The sequence below is a fragment of the Anarhichas minor genome, unplaced genomic scaffold (assembly GCF_050575085.1).
Source record: "Anarhichas minor isolate MPS153535 unplaced genomic scaffold, ASM5057508v1 ptg000055l, whole genome shotgun sequence".
NCBI classification, from domain to species: domain Eukaryota; kingdom Metazoa; phylum Chordata; class Actinopteri; order Perciformes; family Anarhichadidae; genus Anarhichas; species Anarhichas minor.
Window position 1 is genome coordinate 5,420,638 of NW_027466501.1, and position 23,514 is coordinate 5,444,151.

Consider the following 23,514-nt stretch of genomic DNA (forward strand, 5'->3'; position numbering starts at 1 on the left):
GGAAGAGACCCCGGGGAAGACCCAGAACACGCTGGAGAGATTACATCTCCCAGCTGGCCTGGGAACGCCTCGGGATCCCCCAGAATGAGCTGGAACATGTTGCCGGTGAGAGGGAGGTCTGGGTCGGCCTGCTTGACCTGCTGCCACCGCGACCCGACCCCGGATAAGCGGTGGAAAATGGATGGATGGATGGATAAACAGAATGATTAAAATGATTGATTGAAACTCTCGTTAGGTTTGATTATTGATCACTGTGTGATTCAACTTTTGTCTCTTTTCTTTCGTCCCTCTATCTGCCTCACATCCATCTTCTCTCTTTCTCCATATCCTCCATATCTCCATCCCCTCACCTCAGGATTTTGACCTATTCTTACCTGCTGTCTTTCAACGCCTGGCTGCTGCTGGCCCCCGTCGTTCTGTGTTACGACTGGCAGGTGGGCAGCATTCCCCTGGTGGAGTCGTTGGGTGACATGCGCCTCGTGGCTACCGCGCTGCTGGCCGTAGTGATGGTTGCTCTCTGCCTGCGCTGCGTCTTCTCACTGCAGGTAACAGTAACAAGTGATAAGTAGCTGGAAAGGGCCTAAGACTGCAATTCCAATGAACTCTGTTGCCTCCTGGTGCCCTCTGCCCTCATCGCATCATGTAACTGCATCATTAGAAGAGTGGGAAGAGCTGTAAGAGCTGGAAAAAGCCAAATGTAATAATGTTCACATAAAAACCCAATGGTTACATCACTAAAGAGTGGCATTTTCCATTACATCTCAAGCAATGCATCTATACATTCATTGCAAATGCCCTAAAAGCAGACATTATAGCACACAGAGTAGAATCAGTATCAATGTTGAGCCTCTCATATTATTTGAAGTGGGGTAGATTGTTTCACTCTAATTATCTACCTCCCACACCTAAGTCCCCCCAACAAGTAAGATACCCCAACAGATTCTGAACAAAATGCCATGAGATTAGACATTCAATGGCTAATGGTGCATCATAAAGGCAGGGTCAATTCATTGTTTGTACCATAAGGTTTACACACACGCATGTATACACAAAGTTTGGTCCGGTCTCTATTGATAGTGTTTGGCGTTTGACACGAATTTGCGTCAAACGCGCTGCGCCATCGCAAATTCGTGTCACTCCAGTCTCATCGCGTCTGTGCATAGACTTTGTATGTAATCTACTCGCGTGAATAATTCGTGCCGCGTTTGGTGTGAACGCAGCATCAGAGTTTGAACGCAAGGATTACTTACTCTCCAACCTTTAGCCTGGCACGACTATCAGGCTGAAATTTCAACATAATCAACAATTTGGTCCATGACAGTGGTTCTCGACAAGTAAGGGCTACCTGCTAACTAGCCACTTGACTTCCAAGGAAGTCAAGTGGATATTCATGGTCCCCAGTCCTTGTTGTTTTAATGTTCTACTAACCTCTCCTCAAGCAACACCATCAGGACAACATTTCCACTTATACATAATACATAACAAAAGCTAACCAGTGCCATGAAAATTGGAAATTCTGATTTCATCATAAGGATAAGGATGTTTATTGTCATCGTACGAATATACAACGAAATTGAGTTGGCGACTCATCAGTACAGCAGCAACAGTTAAAAAGTGTATAAAAACATTAAGACAAGACGATTTAAAAACAAGACATTAAATAAATATATACAAGATAAAGCACAGGCATCAATGGCTCCAAAGTGAAAAATGTGCTTGGTTACAGTGTCGTGTTATTGACTATGTTTGTTTCAGCACTGTCCGGTGTGAGCTGGGTGGGGTGGTGGGTGGTGGGTTGCGGTGGGGGGGTGATGGAGGAAACCGCTCTGGGGAAGAAGCTGTTCCTCAGCCTGTTAGTCCGGGTTTTGATGGTCCTGTATCTCCTTCCTGATGGTAGTGGAACAAACAGAGAGTGACCCGGGTGTGTGATGTCTGTGCAGATGTTTCTGGCCTTCTTCTGGAGGCGGCCAGCATACACAGTATCCAGGTCAGGCAGGGTAACTCCCACAATCCTCTGTGCTGTTCTAACCACACGGGCCAGGTCCCTCCTGTTCTCTGCTGTGCAGCTGGCATACCACACAGTAAAGCACTGACACAGGATGCTTTCGATCACACTTCTGTAGAAGTTAACCAGAAGTGCAGGGGGCAGGCCAGCTTGTTTGAGCTTCCTCAGAAAGAAGAGCCTCTGCTGGGCTTTCTTCACCAGGTGTGATGTGTTCAGGGACCAAGTGAGGTCTTTAGTGATGTGGAGCCCCAGGAATTTGATGCTGTCCACCCTCCCCACCTCCTCCCCACTTTGTGTCTCGTCGTTGTTGGAGATGAGTCCCACCACAGTGGTGTCGTCAGCAAACTTCACTATTGTGTTGGAGGAATATGTGGCGGAGCAGTCCTGGGTGAAGAGGGCCGGGCTGAGCACACAGCCCTGCAGTGCACCAGTCATCATGTCAGTCATCATGTCAGTGGCGCTGAAGCAACAACCCCACATCAACTCAGTCACTTTAATAATCATTTATGAATGGCTCTGCCTCCTGGGCTGCCTCGTCCCGTTATCCCTTCACTGTGCTTACTAGGAGACATCTCAACAATAAGTCTGAGCAAAACAAACTGCCCATTACTCCTCGTAGCCCTAACTATCGCCAAGAACACGATCCTCATGAACTGGAAATCAAGGAATAACACACACATCACACACTGGAGAAACTTCATGATAGAGTATATTTCAATGGAAAATCTAACTTCCTCCATCATATACAGTACAACAGAACACCACTCCATCTGGTCATCCTTCACTATGTTTTTACAAACACGACACCACCCATCCTATTAATATTAAAATTGTATAAGTATGTATATTATATATATATATATATATATATATATATAATTTTATTTTTTTTGCCTGACAACCAATTGAAACCCACATACATGCATACATGAACACGTACGCACATGCATATACAATTATAATATTTTAAATCTATTATTATTTATAGTGGTCCTGTTTGTTTTTTGCTATATATTATTCATCTAAATCATAGCCTATTATATTTAATAGTAGTTATTGTATTGGTGGAGCTGTTATCTTCATATTTATTCTGGTCTAACCAGACCGGTCAGTCGTTAAACAAAAAATATTTGTGTACTGCCCTTGACTTTGTTTACATTAAAAGCATTTTATTATTTTGTAATTTAAGTAATTTGCCCTCATTTATGTACTTTCTTATGTTTTTTCTTTCATCTCAAAAGGCTCAGGCACACACACACACACACACACACACACACACACACACACACACCGTTCTCCCATACACAGACTATATGATGTTTGCTGGCTTGTATCTCACTGTTCTTGTCGTCCTCTTGTTGTTATGTCTCTGTATTCTCTGTCTCTCTCTCTCTGTATCTCTCTCTCTCTCTCTCTGTCTCTCTCTCTCTCTCTCTGTCTCTCTCTCTCTCTCTCTGCAGAGACAGGAGAGCAGACAGGTATTGGTCGGAATGTTGTTTCTGGTCTTCCCCTTCATTCCTGCCAGTAACCTTTTCTTCAGGGTGGGATTTGTTGTGGCCGAGAGGGTTCTCTACATGCCAAGGTGAGTCAGTGTGTGTGAGAATATGTGCGTGTACCTGTATTGATATATTGTTGTGTATGATTTCTACTCTCACTCTTCTATAAAGAGTTTTTTTTTTTTTTATCATTTATTTTTTAATTATTTTTGGACAGTAGCTTAGGTTACCAAGTTTACATTCGCACCAGCATATATGGTGTCCACAGTTTTTCAAAGTTGGGTAACTTTGTACAATTTGGGAGAGTGTACACATAAACAAATAAAACCATCAGACCGGGGGACTTGAGAGAGAATGTGATAGAGGTCGATGATGCTTGCTAAGCTAAATCAACGTTACAGGGTCATTCATTCGCTATTCCACAGAATCTGTTCGTAATGGTTTTACGTATCTCACCCACTTGTCCCAGAGTTGAATAAATCTGTTTCTCTGAAGGCGAAGGGAAAAAGTGATCCTTTCCATAACATAGATGTTGTTTACTATATCTATCCACTCCTGTATCGTGGGGGGCTCAGGAAGCAACCAGCGCCTTGTGAGCGCTTTTTTACAAGCCGTTATTAAAATGCCAAACAGGTATTCATCTGGACGCCCTGTTTGGAAATCAAATTGTCCTAAGAATAATGTGGAAAATTGCAGGGGCAGGTCAGTGTTAAGTATGCTTTTTAATGTTTTATGAAAGGTTTTATCACTGGACACTCCCAGAATATATGCCAGTGATTTGCTTCCGGAGCCCCACACCGTCTCCAACATGTAGCCTCCCCTCCAGCGAAGCGTGCCTTCTGCTTCGGTGTGATAAAGAAACGAATAACACACTTCCACGCAAATTCCTGCCACACGTGAGAATTGGTGCATTTCCATTGAAATGTACACACATCTAACCAGTCCTCGTTTGGTATTGAGAGGTTACCTTCTCTTTCCCATGTTTCTTTAACATATCCTGCATTGTGGGACTTTTTTGTCATAAGGCCTTTGTAGGATCTAGAGATAATTCCCTTATTTGAATCATTCTGGTAGGCACCGAGAAATATTCTCAGTATTGGGTCATCGAGGTCCGTTGTATTTCTAATGTTATGTTCAAAATGGTTGCGTATCTGGAGGTATCTATAAAAATCTGGTTTTTCAAGAGAATATGTTTTCCTCTTGTGTTCAAAGTCCTTTGGTTGTCCCTTTTCTGTCAGAGAATAGAATGTTGTTATACCTTTTGGGATCCAGGATTTAAATCTAAGGTCCATTTCATTTGGTTTGAACCCCGGATCATAGGCACACCATTGAAGTATTTGTAGTTTTGATCTAGTTTATATTTTCCTTTTATCACGTTCCAGATTTTTAAATGGAATTTGATCCATGGGTTTTGTAAATTGTCTATAAGTTTTCCCAAGTTTTTATGGGCCAATACTGCATGAATTGGGGGATCATTCATAATAGAGAGTTCAATATCTTTCCACCTGACACAATAAGCTGGGGTACACGTGTTAATTAAAGGTTTAATCTGGACAGCATAGAAGTAATCCTTAAAATTGGGTAGAGCCATTCCTCCTTCCTCTTTTGTGAGTTGTAGGGTTTTAAATTGAATCCTTGGTTTTTTCCCTTGCCAAATAAATCTTGAAAGGATTTTATCCAATTCGGAGAATTGTTTTGGGGGAATTTCTACAGGAAGTGCTTGAAATAAGAACAGACATCGTGGAAGAATATTAATTTTTACAGAGTCAATTCTATGGCTTAGTCCAAGGAAAGAAATAGAGTTCCATCCATCCATCCATCCATTTTCCACCGCTTATCCGGGGTCGGGTCGCGGTGGCAGCAGGGCAAGCAGGCCGACCCAGACCTCCCTCTCACCGGCAACATGTTCCAGCTCATTCTGGGGGATCCCGAGGCGTTCCCAGGCCAGCTGGGAGATGTAATCTCTCCAGCGTGTTCTGGGTCTTCCCCGGGGTCTCTTCCCAGTTGGACGTGCCTGGAAAACCTCCAGTGGGATGCGTCCAGGAGGCATCCTAATTAGATGCCCGAACCACCTCAGCTGACTCCTTTCGACGCAAAGGAGTAGCGGCTCGACTCCAAGCTCCCTCCTGATGACCGAGCTCCTTACCCTATCTCTAAGGCTGAGCCCGGCCACCCTACGGAGGAAACTCATTTCGGCCGCTTGTAGCCGCGACCTTGTCCTTTCGGTCACGACCCAGAGTTCGTGACCATAGGTGAGGGTAGGAACGTAGACCGAGTGGTAAATTGAGAGCTTTGCCTTCCGGCTCAGCTCCCTCTTCACCAAGACGGTCCGGTGCAGCGCCTGCTTTACTGCTGCAGCTGCACCGATCCGTCTGTCGATCTCCCGCTCCATCTTACCCTCACTCGAAATAGAGTTCCATCGATGTATATCATCTTTCATTTTTGTTAAGAGGGGGCTGTAATTTATCTCTGCCAATGTTGAGATATCTCTTGGTAGGTGTATTCCTAGGTATTTCAGGGAGTTCTGGTCCCAGTTAAGGTGAAATTTCTCTCTAATGTTTGTAGGAGGTGTACAATTAAAAGTCAAAATTTGTGTTTTTTGCAGGTTTAGTTTATATCCTGCATATCTACCAAATGTTTTTAGCAGGTTCATTAATTCAGAAAAGGAGTTGGAGGGGTTACTTAAATAGATCAGGATATCATCGGCATACAGGGCCACTTTGTGGTCTGATCCATTTATACAAATGCCCTTGATGCTTTCTGTCTGTCTTATCCATTGCGCAAGAGGCTCTATATAAAGTGCAAAAAGCAGTGGGGAGATCGGACATTCCTGTCTTGTTCCGCGCTCTAGTGTAATGGTCTCTGAGAGATACCCATTTACTTTTATCCAGGCCGATGGTTTAGCATATAGTGTACGAATGCCTTTAATAAAATTGTTGTGCATGCCAAATCTTTCAAGGACTTTATATAAGAAAGGCCAGCTCACTGAATCAAAGGCCTTCTCAGCATCCAGACTGACTAGGTAGGCTTCAAGGTTATTCTGTTGGATGTGGTTTAGTATGTGCAGCGATCGCCTGATGTTATCGTGAGTTTGTCTTTGTGAGATAAAGCCGGTCTGGTCATTGTGTATAAGTTGAGGAAGGATCTTTTCCAGTCTTTTGGCCAGGATGGCTGTGTATAATTTGTAGTCAACATTCAGCACCGAAATTGGTCTATAAGATGCACATTCTAGTTTATCTTTTCCTTCTTTGTGGATAACAGAGATTACTGCCTCGCTCCAAGATGGAGGCATTTTTTCATCTTTTAAAGTTATATTGCAGGCCCTAAGAAGGCTTGGTAATGGCTCAAATCGAATTCTGAAGGGAGGCCATCCGGACCGGCTGACTTATTGGCTTTAAGCCTGGAGGTGGCGCTGTTTAGTTCTGTCTCTGTTACCGCTGCTGTTAATATCTGATTTTGTTCTTCTGATAAAACAGGGAGGCTGAGGGAATCGCCCTCTAGTTGTGGTTGTGTATATAGAGATTTGTAGTACTTTTTAAAGGCATTTTGTAATTCATCTTGCTTATAATGTATAGTTTTAGAAACCGGATCCCTTATTTTGTATATTGTATATTGTGTTATCCGCTCGTTGTTTCTGCAGCTTTCTCGTCAGAAGTTTTGTTGATTTTGAGCCTGACTCATAATATTTCTGTTTTGTAAATATCATATTTCTTTCAATTTCCTGTGAGTATAATAGATTTATTTCGTTCCTAACTTTCTTCAGTTTTGTCGATAAATTCGTCTTTTGTTCTCTTTTATGCTGCGTCTCGAGATCCTTTAATTCTTTATTAAGGTTTAGTCGTGATTGTTTTTCTTTCTTCTCATGGGCACAGAAAGATATGATTCTCCCCCTGATGACTGCTTTTAAGGCGTCCCATACTATCGCTGAATCAACCTCCCCGTTATCATTTTCTTCCAGAAACACTTTTATTTCCTCTCTCATTTGGGTCTTAAATTGCGGGTTGTTTAAGATACTTGTGTTTAACCTCCACAGTGTTTTTCCTACCTTATCGCTAACATGCACCGTGCAGGACAGAGGTGCATGATCAGATAAATCAATACTTCCAATATCACAGCTATGCATTCTATGGTCTCGATCTCTCTTTAACACAAAGAAATAGTCTATCCTTGAGTATGTATCATGGGGGCATGAGTCAAATGTATAATCACGGCCTGATGGGTAACAATCTCTCCATAGGTCTAATATGCCCAGTTCTGCCATTAAAACATTAATTTTTCTATGCAACGATGTAGTGGTGACATTTTTTGATGAATCTAGTTTTGGATTAAGACGGATGTTCCAATCTCCACCACATATGACAATTCCTGGGGCCCCTATCATTAAATCAAATGCCTTTCTGTAAAAACCAAAATCACTTCCGGGGGGGGGGCATAAATGTTACATAAAGTTATTGTAACGCCATCTATTTTTCCAGAGACTATTATATATCTCCCTCCTTGTCTGTTACCTTTGAAAGTAATTCAAATGATACCTTTTGTGATATTAAAATTGCTACGCCTCTCCTACGGCCTGATTCATAAGATGTTTGATTCATAAAGAGTTTGATATATGAATGCATGTATCCATCCTGTAGGCTCTGATTAGGCTGGATATACATATATATCCCTCTTCAGTCTTTATCTCAGATTAAGACTTTTCTTTTCTTAAAACAAAACAGAATAGTCTCTAATCTCTAATTTGTCTGCCCTGGAAACTTCTATTATATTTTGCAATCTGAGTCTTGTTATAGTTATAGTTATAGTTCTTGGCCAGCTTTTCTATTCATAAAGAATTCTAACAGTGTCCAATGTGACTGCTGCTACGACCCTAAACAACCGATGTGTTCATCTCATAGATGAATATTCTTTATGAATATTCTGCTCAATGACAGTGTAAACAAAGTGTATACTGCATCTTTATAAACTGAGAGCATTCATTGAACAATCTGACATGCAACATCATTTTACAACTGGAATCTCAATTTTACACCATTTATTAGAAAGTAAGATTATTTACAGTTTAATAGCTGAGATTTGGGAACACGGCAACATCACTAAAGATAACTCCATGTTTGTTAAGCAGTAACAAAGTTATGAACGTTTTTAGTCATTTTGAAAGAGGTACTGAGGGAGGAGCGATGGCCTGGCCTCAGCTCCAGAGAGGAGGGCCGCCAATCCTCACACAGTGACTGTGAGTCACGCAATTAACACGCTTCACGTGCTCTCACACCACACTTACATTTCTAACGCAGAGAAAAAGAAATGTATCACTGATATATATATACTTTCTTACAGTATATCTATAACTAGATACATAAATGTGTGCGTCAGCATCTGTGTAAGTGCATATTAATAATGGGCTTTAACAGCAGGATAAACCGTATGATCCATATCATCCAGGATATTTAAACCTGCAGCAGGCTGCATTATATGCACGCTCCATTACGGATGCTAATCTCTTTTTGTTATTTTACTGTTGTGTTATGTTCGGACTTCTTTTAATGAAACACATTTACATTACATTACAGTCATTTAACAGACGCTTTTATTCAAAGCGACTTACGATTCAGAGTCTATCACATTTCTACACCGTAGGCACAACTACAGGAGCATTGTTGGGGTTAAGTGTCTTGCTGAAGGACACATCGACATGCGACTAGCGGAGCCGGGGATCGAACTGCCGATCCTCTAATTTAAGGACGGCCCTGCTCTCCACTTAGCCACAGTCGCCCCACATTTGTTGGAACCTAGATCATAGTGTATGCTCTCTGTCTTCAGAATCAGCAGCTGTCACTACGTTCTCTGCACAGAGTATAATTATATCTTTACCTGCATACATCTGCTGCTGTGTGGCAACAAGACGACACCGTGGGCCTGTGAACCTATTGCGTGGCCCAGGCCCCTGTGCAGCAGTGGGGCGTGGGGTGGGACCAGAAAGATCACATCTTAGCTAACAAAGTCATGACGCACTGACAGAAAACAACACGCCTGTTCATGTGCAGAATGACAGTGTGAACAACATGCACAGAAGAACGGAGCAGCGGAGGAGATTCTGATTGAACACAATCCCTCAGGAACACCTTTAGAGAGTTTCCTTATATCTGACCCTGACCCTGAGACTCCAGGTGGTGGTCAAAGGTCAAGGTCACTGTGACCTCACAAAACATAACTCAACATGCTAATTATAACAATTTCACACAAATGTCTAAATATGAAGTGATGACATGGATGTAAACTGCTACTTGATTGGTGGGTGGAGCCATACAACTGCCAGGCAGTAATTCTAGTTACTATGTAATTCAGGTCAAAGGATTTGGCAAAAGTGGTGAGAGAGTTTTTATGGGGAGCAACAGCAGCCCCCCATGTTGAGGATATGTGCACCCATGGGACCTGAAGTCATTTGGGTGAAAGGCACCACCAGGGTGCAATACGTTATGTCACAATGTGTTGAGTGATGACGGTGAGAGTATGTAGGACTGCAGTAATCAACAATACTTTTTCCTTTTTGAATCTCTCACCATCCTGTCTCTGCACCAATCCCCTCACTTACATGGTCCCCCTCCTCTCCTCTTCTAGTATGGGTTATTGTATCCTGGTGGCTCATGGCCTAGGCCGGCTGTGTTCGGTGGTGGGCCGTTGGGGCACCACAGTCCTCAGTGTCTCCATGCTGCTGCTCCTCCTGCTCTTCTCCTGGAAGACGGTCCAGCAGAACCACGTCTGGCTCTCCAGGGAGGCACTCTTCCGGTAAGGTGTGTGTGTGTGTGTGTGTGTGTGTGTGTGTGTGTGTGTGTGTGTGTGTGTGTGTGTGTGTGTGTGTGTGTGTGTGTGTGTGTGTGTGTGTGTGTGTGTGTGTGTGTGTGTGTGTGTGTGTGTGTGTGTGTCATGTTTTACCTGTCATGTTGGGACATAACTCTGATTACATAGTCCTAATTTTCCAGAATCGTCTTCTTTTTGGGGGGGGTGGGGGTGGATAAGGGGAATTGCATGTCCCCATGTAAATCATTACATTTTAGGATGAAGACTTGGAGTCAGGTCAGGTTGAGGTTAGGACAAGGTTAAGGGTCTGGGATCAGCCTGGTAGCGGTTATGAGTTGTGAAGGCATCGCTACTTTGGACTGAGCCCTTTGACTTTCCAATGAGAAACATGAATTATAGAGGGGAGCAAAGTGAGAGCTGTATGTAGGGACAGCAGTACACCAGTGCTCTAAAACAACAGGAAGTTAGTTATTCTGAATTGGCCACTTATCAACACAGTCAACAGTAGAAGCAGCTGGGACACACTCACGGAGGCAGTTACAGTTCATTAAAGGTTTACATCCATGTTTACTAGCTTGCAGTCTTCTTCTTCCCTTCTGTCTGAAATCTAAACACACAGACATGATACAAATATGTTCAGATTCAGTGTGAATGCAACTTTCCGATGTCTATAAATCAGCTTAGAAGTCATAGAAACAAGACACTCCTTATAACTCCCATCGGGTCTGAGAACTCTATGTTTTCTTTCTCTATCAAAGTAATCCAGTGATGGTGGATTTATTCATGGGAGGGCAGATGTTGACAACCGCTGCACTAGTACACTGCAGATACAGGTTACCTACATGTGGACTATTATATTAAACATGCACCGTGATGCTGTGTGGAAGCTGCCAGTCTTTTTTTATAATAGTTGTTGTTTGTGATAACAATGTCACCAGACTGCTGTCATTATTTGTTTATTTGTAATTGGTACGTAAAACAAAGCCCTTATGAAGTCAATATTTAGGTGTGTGTGTGTGTATGTGTGTGTTTTACCTGTCTTGTGGGGACATAAATAAGATTACAACACAATGACATGTCCCCATAATTTAAAGCATTACATTTTAGGGTGAATACTTGGTTTAAGGTTAGGGTAAGGGTTACCCTAACCTCAAAAGTCACGACTGTGTGTGTGTGTGTGTGTGTGTGTGTGTGCTCATAATAACTTTAACATGCTGTTTATTGATTGATGAAATTACTATTAATAAGTTCATTTATCTGTGTCCACACTATGCCGTCTCTTCCCCTCCATGATGGATGAGACTGATACAGTGAAATTATAAAACCCTAGAAGGGATTTATTTCCTCACTTTTTTTTCATACTTCACTCAAATGCAAATAATAATAATAAGACTATAATATTTTATTTGTATAGCGCTTTAAAGGGTACTCAAAGACGCTTTACATGGTAAAAACAGAAACAATAGAAGTAATTATTATATAAACAAAATAGATGACATAACAATAAGGAACACCACAAAAACACACATAACTAGCATCACAGGTTAAAAGCAGATTTAAATATGTGAGTTTTAAGTACAGCTTTGAAAGTGGTGAGTGACGGAGAATGTCTCTGAGTTCCAGAGGGACTGTCCCCAGGTCTGCTGCTTGGACAGAGTAGGGGGGTAAGGAGGATGGTGACGGTGCAGGAGGTCAGGAAGGGGTTCAGGGTTATGAAGGGCTCTGTATCTGATGAGGAGAATCTTGAACTGGATTCTTTGCTGTATGGGGAGCCAGTGGAGGTTCTGAAGGACTGGGGTGATGTGGTCTCTGGTGGAGTGGGAGAGCAGACGGGCAGCTGAGTTCTGGATGTATCGTAGTTTGTTGATGATTTTGGTGGATGCGCCGTACAGGATGCTATTGCAGTAGTCCAGTTGAGACGTGATGAAGGTGTGGATGAGTGTTTCAGGGCTGAGGAGGAGAGGGAGGGGCGGAGACGGCAATGTTTTTGAGATGTGATTGACGTGGCGTTCATATGAGAGGTGTCATAACCCGGCTCCTAGGCCATGACAAATACGGCAGAGACACAACAAATGATGTTAACGTAAAATGTTTATTTGACTAAATAAAGAAATAGTTAAGTTTATGAAGTGTGTCAATCAATAACATCAGTAGTGTCAACGTGAATGCGTGTGGAATGAAGTGTGGGTGTTGTCAGCGAAACCAAAGGAAACCAAAACCAAAATAACCGGCAGCAACTGGCTGGGATCACTCCACGTACGCCGGAGAGTAAACCTGCCCCGAGCAACGCTAGAGCAGGGTTTTTATGCCCTCCCTGTTCCCGGACCAGGTGCTCTGCATCAGGTAATCTGCTCTCTAGGGACAGAGGGACAAAAGCATACTTGCAGTGATTAGAGACAGGGGCCGTCACACCCCCCCCCTTAAAGTCGGTGTCCCAAGGGATCACCGGCATACTGCTAATCAATGCAACGGTGCACGTGACAACGCATCAGCAATAACATTGTCTTTTCCTTTAATATGTTTGATGTCAAGGTTGTAAACCTGAAGGAACAACGACCATCGTGTCAGCCTCTGGTTTGGGCATCTGATGGAATGCAAAAACGTCAACGGTTTGTGATCTGTATACACCAAAATCCGCTCTCCTGTTCCTACACACACACATTAAAATGTTGCAGTGCCCAAATGAGCGACAAAGCCTCCTTCTCAATAACAGAGTAATTTCCCTGGTACTTGTTAAACTTCTTTGAGAAAAAACTGACTGGCCTCACCAATCCCTGGTCGTCATCCTGAAGCAAGACGGCACCTGCTCCCACCTGGCTGGCATCTACTTGGAGCATAAACGCTCTATCAAAGCAAGGAGCAGCCAGCACGGGAGAAGAGCACAACAGAGATTTAACATTATCAAAAGCCCCCTGACATTCAGACGACCAGACAAACTTCACCTTGGCCTTGAGTAGTTCAGTGAGAGGAATATCACCAAACAAACACGGATATTTGTGTACCAACTCAGACATTTCTTCACATTTTGCCTCCGGCAGATGAGTCAGCAACTTGTCTAAATTAACAAGTGATTCTGAATTTTTCAAATGCCCATACAGGAGACTATCATCAGGCTCTGGCACCCCATCTCCCTCATGCACCAAAAGCTCTGAAGCTACCGCAAGAGCCGGATGAACCCCATCTTTCACCTCCTGACCCAAGTCAGTGTCCACTACACGCCTGAAGTACGGTTTCAGGAGATTTATGTGGCAGAGACGCTTGACCTTCCTACGTTCTGGCGTTGCAATGACATAATTCAACTCAGACGTTTTCTCCATGACTGTGTATGGACCTGTGTACTTAGCCTGAAATGGCGAACCAACCATAGGCATAAGTGCTAGAACCTGGTCTCCCGGACTGAACTCATGTCGCTCTGTACGTCGGTCATACAACTTCTTCATTTTCATTTGCGATACCGACAACCTTTCCTGTGCCATACTTCCAGCTACAAACAAACGATGTCTAAAACCATTCACATAGTCCACTAGTCTCACTGGCAACTTAGTGTCCACACAGCCATCTTTCAGTACTGCCAAGGGACCACGCACAGAATGTCCAAAGACCAACTCATTTGGGCTAAAACCTGTACTCTCCTGTACAGCCTCCCTCGCAGCCAACATCAGCCACGGAAGCCCCTCTTCCCAGTCTCTATCCAACTCGGTACAAAATCCCCGTAGAAGAGACTTAAGGGTCTGGTGGAACCTTTCCAAGGCTCCTTGGCTTTGTGCATGATATGCAGATGATTGGTTCTGTTTAATGTGCAACAACTTCAACACCTGCCGAAACATATGTGATGAGAAGTTAGACCCTTGGTCACTCTGGACCACCTTAGGAATGCCAAATATAGAAATGAATTGTGACAATGCCTTAACCACAGCTTTAGTTGTGATTGACCTCAACGGATAAGCAGCCGGGTACCTGGTGGTTTGGCACATCACTGTGAGCAAATATTTACAACCAGACTTGGAACATGGCAACGGACCCACACAGTCAACAATGAGGTGTGTAAAAGGTTCACTCAGAGCTGGGATAGGCTGCAGTGGCACCGGCTTGATCTTCTGATTTGGTTTTCCTGTTAGCTGGCATACGTGACATGTTTTAATGTATGCGGCCACATCCCTTTTGACACACGGCCAAAAGAAATGTTTCAGAATGTTAAGGTATGTTTTCTGAACTCCAAAGTGTCCACACTTGTCATGTGCTACTTCCAAGACAAAAGGACGAAATTTAGTTGGCACCACCATTTGGAAAACATCATTTTTCACACAATCCTCACCCATGGGAACCCATTTTCTGAACAACACCTCGTTCTGCAAGAAGTAGCCACTGGCTGCACTATTTATCTCAGAAACAGGCAAAACTCGCTCAAATATTTCTTTCAAAGAAGAATCCCCACGTTGCTCATCTACTACCTCACTGTGCGACAGGGATACAGGAAGCTCTGACAGAGATGGGACCTCCAAAACTACCTCGACCGTGTCATCAGACGACATGTCAGGGTCTGATTTGCTCATAGCTCGTGTAAAAACGCAGGATGAAAAGACCTCGGGCAACATTCTGGAGCTCTCGTCAGACGTAGAATCAATTGGACAACATGTGACCACCGGTGCGGGAAGAGTGTCCGTCCAAACCCTGCTACCAGCCAAGCCGTTGCCCAAAATAAAATGTATACCCTCAATAGGCAACGCCGGACGCACACCAACAGCTATCTCACCCTTAACCAGCTCACAGTCAAGCACCATCTTGTGCAACGGAACAGGGAGAATCTCCAATCCCATCCCACGACTGAGAACACAGTCACCAGTGTCCGTCTCCTCAGACAAAGGCAAAACAGAGTCCACGATATACGAATCATAGGCACCTGTATCCCTCAAGATTTTTATTGGGACCTTTACCTCACTTCCCAAAAGTGACACAAATCCGCCTCGAATGAAAGGAGCATAAGCTGCCAAAACCCCCCGGTCACAAGAGTGAGATGTAAGCCCCTCAGAGTGAGATGCAAGCCCCTCAGCAAAACAGCCGTCTTTAACCGTAGCCGCAAACGCAGCAGGCCTAACATTAGATCTTACATCCCTTAGTTTAGCCTGTAACGCAGGACAATCTGCCTTCCAATGTCCTTCCTCCCGACAATAATTACAGGTATTACTGTTGTCGAATCTGCCACCTGCTCTAAAGTCAGACTTAAAAACTCCGACCTTCCTTGAACGCATCTCCTGCGAAACCGCGTCAGAACCACTTCCCCGCACACCAAAACCATCGCGAGCCACAGAACCCTCTCTGAAACTGCTCTTATGAAGCAACACGTATTCATCCGCTGACACGGCCGCATTAGCAGCAGTTGTGCTTCTTTGTTCGATGACATATGTCGCAATGCGATCTGGAAGGACATTTTTGAATTGCTCTAAAATCATCAACTCACACAGACCTTCAAAAGTATCTATGTCAAGGGCAGTTAACCATCGCTTGAAGTGAGTCGATAGGTCTCTCACCAACTCCACATATGTCTGCCCACTTTTCCTCTCTAAGGACCTAAAACGCTGGCGATACGCCTCTGGCACCAGCTCATACACTTTAAGCACCGCTGACTTTATTTTAGAATAGCTAGAGCTATCCTCCAGACTCAAAGAGGAATACGCTTCCTGTGCTTTCCCTGAGAGGACACACTGAAGCATAAGCGCACAGTCCGCATCGAGCCAGTTTCTAGCCTTAGCTACACGTTCAAACAGCACGAAGAACGTGTCCGGATCCCTTTCATTAAACGGTGGTAACCAGCGCAAATTGCTAACATCAAAGCGATCCACAGCAGACCTGGGCACCTGCGCGCTCCGATCCTCACCGGACAATATGCCATCTCTGACCAGAGACAAACGATATTTCTCCAGATCTATCTTTGCAGTCTCTGACTGCTGGCGGAGTCTCTCAATTTCTATCTGTTTGTTAATTTCCAATTCATATTTACTTTTCTCATGTCCCATCTGCAACAGCAAAATCTCCTTCTGTTGTTCAAAGGTTAGTCCATGAGTTTGAAAAGATACAGCAGTAGACATTAAAGACGACTCTTGTTTACCCCCAGACAAAAGTCCTATCTCGGTCAATTTTGACTTTATAGCATATTTAATGTTCTCCTTGACGCGTTTATCCCCTACAACCACCACTGAATAATGATCTGCAATCAAGAGCAACTGCTCTCTTGTGCCTATATCCAGGAACTCCTGAGATGGAGCGGCAATGAACGCCTCAACCTCAGACATTTCCACTATTTACAACGACTACCCATCGAGCAAATCCACGTTTACGCACATAGCCGAACCAGACAGACGCCACAAATGTTCCCCTTGTGCGCAATGAGGAATACTCCTCACCCCGGTTTGGAGTCTCCCCGCTATCTAAAAATCAACCCAGCTAACTAAGCTCATCCCTAGTCTTCATGCAGCTACTGGTGGTGGGTATTTATGCACTGAAGACCGCTGGTTTAGCAGAGCGACTAGCAGGCTAGCAACTCCCCTGAAACCACGGACATGCTCCCAAGCAAGCTTCAACCACGTTCGCCACAGCACTACAGAAAACCAGCTCAACGAACCCAAAGGGCCACGTCGCTACAGTCTACCAGGGAAAACTCCGCACCACTTTGATAGAATTGCGCACCGAGCAATTTGCAGGAGTCATCTGGGCCCGCTGCAGCATAATCATAACCACAAACGTCCTCTTCACCAAGTCCGGATAAGAAAAGACCAAAAAAATAAATATGAACGTAACTTACCCAGTAGATATATCCACCCGTTGTCCTTTCCCTTGAATCAATACTCACATGAGCAGCTACGTTTACCGGCGGCACAAGTAAACAAAGGAGGAAGCAAACAAACTTTTCACACGCGCATCAAATATGCACCCAGAAACGTAGATGAAAACCAACCTTCAGACATATTTTTACCGTTTAGCTGACCCAAACGCTGCAAACAAACAAATCCGAAAAACGCACGCTAGGTACAAAATGCCCACAAACACAAAACTACCCCGTCCCAAGTCTTACCTAAATCACAGCACAAACGGGAAAAAAGCCGGACGAGCCCCCAATTTGTCATAACCCGGCTCCTAGGCCATGACAAATACGGCAGAGACACAACAAATGATGTTAACGTAAAATGTTTATTTGACTAAATAAAGAAATAGTTAAGTTTATGAAGTGTGTCAATCAATAACATCAGTAGTGTCAACGTGAATGCGTGTGGAATGAAGTGTGGGTGTTGTCAGCGAAACCAAAGGAAACCAAAACCAAAATAACCGGCAGCAACTGGCTGGGATCACTCCACGTACGCCGGAGAGTAAACCTGCCCCGAGCAACGCTAGAGCAGGGTTTTTATGCCCTCCCTGTTCCCGGACCAGGTGCTCTGCATCAGGTAATCTGCTCTCTAGGGACAGAGGGACAAAAGCATACTTGCAGTGATTAGAGACAGGGGCCGTCACAGAGGGTTTGATCAAAAATGATACCACGGTTACGGACATGTGTGGAAGCAGGAATAGTGGTGCCATCGATGCAGAGGGAGAAGTTGTGGTGGGATTTGTTTAATGATTTGGGGCCGATGATGAGGACTTCAGATTTGTCGCTGCTGAGTTTGAGGAAGCTGGCTTGCATCCAGGTTTTTATATCTGTGCAGTTGGTGATGGTGGAGTGGGTGGTGGGGGTGATGGATTTGGTGGAGATGTAGAGCTGGGTGTCGTCAGCATAGCAGTGGAAGTGGAAACCATGGTGGTGTATGATGTCGCCCAGGTAGAGCAGGGGTGGGCAAACTTTTTGGCTCGGGGGCCACATTGAGTTTTAAAATTTGACAGACGGGCCGGGCCAGTAGCAGATGAATGGAGTGTTTGTGTGAACTAATATAAATTACAAGTAAAAGCCATGACCTAAAAAGTAACTTGCATTTAATTTCAGTGGGAACAGTGTTGTTGGTCACCCTTTTTAACCAGTGCGTCAACGTTTGGTGTCAGTTTGGTTGTGGCAATTGTCAGAACAGATCTGAGGTGTTCATCAGTTAGCTGGGATCTTACACGGTATTTTTTGACTGTCACATCTAACATTATCAGTGTTCTGCTCTGTAATCTCTTTCCTTGTCTCTCCCCCCTGTGTCACGGTGTGGATACATCTCACTGGCGTCAGGAAACGTATCAGAATACCCTTATTTTATTGGCTAAACTGCATCACGTGACGTGATTTACAACGCATTGGTCGGTGTTTTTCCTGCACCGCTGAACAAGTGCCGTAAATGCTGGAAAGGAGCGTGAATAACTCCGCTGCATAAAGCAAAGGCCCGCAACCCACTGAAAACGGGTCCGCGACGAACCACCAGTTGAGAATCACTGGTCTACAGGATCGTGACGAGCGGTGAACAGCTGTTTGTGTGGCGTGTCTTCCGTCTCTTCCTGTTTCCTTCACCTACATTCCCCTGGGCCCTAAGCCCCTCCATGTACAGCTTCTTATCACCTCTTTGCACCAACTTACATTTATAACAAATACCACACATATTACACGGTAATCAGCGTTGCATATGTGTGAAACTCTATCGGTGCATCTCCGGTCTGTCTTTGTTCATCCTGCATTGTTCTGTTCTTTAATGTAACGTTACTGGAGCGACGGAGCCTCTCCAAGCTGTTAGCAGACTATTGTGCTAGCAAGCAGGCTCGCGAGCGAGCTGTACCCAGCATGCAGTTCGGTGGTGAAATTTTATAAATGTACAATTATTAGTGTTACAAATTGTTTATGTGTCACAGACTGTTGTGTCGTGGTGTTTTTCTCTGTTAAAGAGCGTTAGTTGTGGGTTGTTAATTGTTGTGTTATAAAGTTATGACCATGACTAGGGTTCCCTCTCAATACATATAAGACAACTAGCGCTGACCGCACAGCGGCATAGAATACATTTAGCTGCCTGTTGAAAGCAGACAGCAGTTGTTTCGGCTATGCACCGGTATAATGGTGTGTGAAGAATTCATATCATACTGGAAATTAAAACCGGTATACTGCCCAGCCCTAGTCTTTATTATAGTTTGGACAATTTTGTACCAATATTTGACGGGCCAGATTAAAAAGCCCAACGGGCCGTAGTTTGCCCATGCCTGAGGTAGAGGATGAAGAGGAGGGGACCGAGTACTGAACCTTGGGGGACACCTTGAGAGACTGGGGCTGTGTCAGACTTCAATTTATTGATACTAATGAACTGTTCACGGTCGGAGAGGTATGATTTAAACCAGGAGAGGGCTGTGCCAGTAATGTGGAGGGAGGACTCGAGACGGGAAAGGAGGATGGACTATTGCACTTCTGTCCATCCTGGGAGAGGGATCCTCCTCTGTTACTCTCTCTAAGGTCTCTTCCTCTTTTCTCCCCTTTAAATGTTTGTTTGGGAGAGTTTTTCCTGTTCTGATGTGAGGGTTCCGGGACAAGAGGATGTTGTATGTGTACAGATTGTAAAGCCCTCTGAGGCAAATTTGTAATTTGTGATTTTGGGCTATAAAAGAATGAATTGAATTGGTTGATGGTGTCAAAGGCTGCACTGAGGTCGAGTAGTATCAGGATGTTGAGGGAGTGTTCATCAGAGGAGAGGAGGAGGTCGTTGGTGACTTTGATGAGGGCACATTGAAATGGTTCATACAGTTGGTTTGAGTCCAGGTGGGTTTTTAGTTGGTGGGCAACCGTGCGTTCCAGTATTTTAGACATAAAAGGGAGATTGGAGATGGGTCTGTAGTTGTTGTGGATGTCAGGGTCAAGGCCAGGCTGTTTAAGGATGGGTGTGACTGAGGCCAGTTTGAGGGCGGGAGGGATGGAGCCAGTAGACAGGGAGAAGCTGATGACAGAGAGGAGGAGCGGGCGGAGGGCCGGGAGACAAGCCATGGCGAAAGTGGAAGGGATAGGGTCCAGGTCACAGGTCGGAGTCTTCATGCCAGAAAGTGATTTATTGAGATCTGAGCGGGAGATCAGGGAGAATCGGGAGAGTGACCGGTCAGTTAGTGGAGGATTTACAGATACAGGGTTGGACATGGCGGGGCTGGAAGTGGCCAGTTGGTTGTAGATGGTGTCAGTTTTAGCTTTGTAGAATGACAGGAAGGAGTTACATTTCTCTGCTGTGGAGGAGTGGGAGAGATTGTCCATAGGTTTGAGGAGTTTGTTTATTGTGGAGAAGAGGACCTTTGGGTTGGCGGAACCAGAGTGGATGATGCCAGAGTAGTAGGTGGAGCGAGCAGAGTTGAGAGCCAGTTTGTATTGCTGTATGTGTTCCTTGTAAGCCAGGGTGTGAACCGTGAGGCCGGTTTTTTTGGAGAGTCTGCATTTCCGGGATTTCATGAGGCGGAGTTCAGGGGTGAACCAGGGAGCAGTGTGGGTGAAAGAGACAGTTGTGGTTTTGAGAGGGGCAAGCTGATCAAGGCAGAAGGATAGTGTGCTATTGTAGAGGTTGACCACGTCTGAGGGGGAGGGGCTAAGGGAGGGGGTGAGTGTGGAGAATTTGTGAGTGAGACAGGCTGACAGGGATGAGATAAGATGATCCTTTATTTGTCCTGCAGTGGGGAAAATTACAGGATTACAGCAGCATATAGTATAGTGCGACATAGACATAGTAAAAAAAACAAGATCAAAACAAGAATTATCAATAAGTAATAAAACAGTAAAGAATATTAAATAAGTAAAAAAGTAAAAAATCCACAATAACTAAAATATTATATATACAGACAGAATAATTGCAACAAGGGCGGATGAGGGGCAGACAGACTTGATATTACGGAGAGTGATGGTGCTCTGGGTTCTGGGATGGGGATCTCGATCTCCATGATGATAGCTGGTCGGAGACGGTGAGGTCAGAGCCAGAGAGGTGGTGGATGGTGATTCCAGTGGAGCAGACCAGGTCCGGGATGACTTTGGATGGTAGTCAGGCTGGTTTTTATGTGTTGGCGGTAAAGAGCGGCAATTCCTCCACCGCAGCCATCAGGGCGTGGTTTATCCAGGTAATGATATCCAGTAGGCGTGGTTAGGTTGAGTGCGTAGTAGTCCAGGTGTTTTTGCCAAGTTTCAGTGAGACAGAAGATATCAAGGTTGTTGTCAGTGATGAATTCATTGATGATTGGGCTTTTGTTGCCTAGTGACAAGGTGTTGAACAGAGCAAGCTTAATGAAGTGTTTTGTGATTGGTTGTGAGGATTTGGGTTGTGAGGTTGGCTGGATTCACGTGCTGTTTGGTATGATGACGTAATGAGGGAGTGGTTGTACGCCGGTGCTGAGTCCACAGAGACGGGATGGAATTGACAGAAGTGGGGTTGAAGATGATGAACTTGTGCTGGGAGCTGATATGAACATCACTGGGAGGGATGTAGCTGAGGTTGTTTTTGTTTATGGCTTTGTGAATGCAGTGTGAACGGGGCAGCCTCTCTGTCACAATAGTCTGAATGGGGAGAGCTGCAGCTGAAGGGGTTAATGACAGGTGGGGGCCAGTAGGGGGAGCAGTCACAGGAAACTGTGCTCTGAGGTGGCAGCGTAGAAGAAGAGGAAGGGGCGTGTGTGCAGAGAAAATAGTCAGTCGCGGACAGAATTGTACAGCGTGCTGTAAATGAGCTGCTAGCAGCTTGTTGAGATGAATACCATTGTTCTTAAAAGACGAAGAGCGGTCCCAAAACAGATTCAAATTGTCAATGAAGAGGAATGAAACTGTGTGCGTGTGTCATATGTATAGTATGCGTGTATAGGTGAAGGTCAATTATTGTTAATATTGGTGTGTTCACAGCGAGGAACACACAGTTAAAAAACATTGGAAAAAAACTGATTTGGACAGGATTAACATAAAGTTGAAGAACAAGTAGAAGAACAAGCGACTTTCAAACTCAGAGATCCACTGTGAAATACAAGGAAATCATTTGGGACGGAATTTTATTATGGGAGGACCAGCGAGTTCATAGAACAACCGGAGCTCATTGTGGCTGTGGTTATTTCTTTCTACAGACTGACCTCCTCCTCCTTTCTCCTCTTCCTCCTTGCTTTAGCTCTGGTATCCAGACTCTGCCACACAATGCCAAAGTCCACTACAACTACGCCAACTTCCTGAAAGACAGCGGCCGGCACCAGGAGGCCATTCACCACTACACCACCGCTCTCAGGTCTGACTTAACTAAAGCTCTCTGACTGTAACAATCCAACACTTTCTAAGTCACACAGTATGTTGGCAAAGTTGTTTCCTGTTGCTAATACTGTATACCCGTTTCATTCATGTTCCTGTTTTACATTACATTACATTACAGTCATTTAGCTGACGCTTTTATCCAAAGCGACTTACAATTCAGAGTCTATCACATTTCTACACCGTAGGCACAGCTACGGGAGCAATTTTGGGGTTAAGTGTCTTGCTCAAGGACACATCGACATGCGACCAGCGGAGCCGGGGTTCGAACCGCCGACCCTCTGATTGAAAGACGGCCCTGCTATCCACTTAGCCACAATCGCCCTGTTTCGCCCCGTTTTCAGCTGTTTCATGTCAAACACTCTGTATTATGTCACAAAGTCAAAGTTTGCTTCATTTAAACCATGGGGATGCTCTGTGGCAACCCTGAGCTTCAAGTCATATTGCGAATGCTACAAAATGTTTGATTAACACTGTGTGCTGCTGATCAGCTTAAGAGCCTCTAGTCAGGCTACAGCTGACTGACAGCTTAAACATAGAGGAAGCTTTCAAGGAAAACTCTCAAAAGAAAAAGCATTTATTCGTCAGTCAAAAGCTTCTAGGGCTCGTGTTTATCAATAATCTCAGAATCCTTCCTAGGAATCATGTTGAAAGTTAAAGGTTGGTAATCTTGAGAAACTAGCAAGAGAAGGCTAAGTTTTATAAACTCAGTCCAGTGAAAGTATCGCAGCGCTAGTTCCAGAAGTTGCTAAAACTAGCAAAGAATGTGCTAAGTCTGTAACACTGACATTCATGCTGAATGAAATAATTAGACAGATTATTACAGTTACCAAATAAGAATATGACTCGTACTTTTTAAGAATATTTCCAACCCTACCTTTAAGCTAACACTAAACATACTTCTAGCTCTACTTCATGTGTGGATGCAGCCTGTGTTTTGGTGGCGTGACGCTGGTCTGTGGGGGATGAATGGATCTGAGCAGCTCTACTTGTTTGATTCATTCCTGCAGAAGTGTTTGGTTGCTCACAGA

General features: G+C 44.4%; 1 protein-coding gene across 1 annotated transcript in view; it reads left to right on the top strand.

The window, feature by feature from the left end:
* The window catches only part of tmtc1 (transmembrane O-mannosyltransferase targeting cadherins 1), a 92,750-nt gene that overhangs the window by 55,602 nt on the left and 13,634 nt on the right, over positions 1–23,514 (top strand). The window contains exons 7-10 of the mRNA XM_076076069.1: positions 356–545; positions 3,466–3,587; positions 10,117–10,284; positions 22,350–22,463. Coding sequence (XP_075932184.1) covers positions 356–545; positions 3,466–3,587; positions 10,117–10,284; positions 22,350–22,463 — 594 coding nt within the window. The remainder of the gene's footprint in view (positions 1–355; positions 546–3,465; positions 3,588–10,116; positions 10,285–22,349; positions 22,464–23,514) is intronic.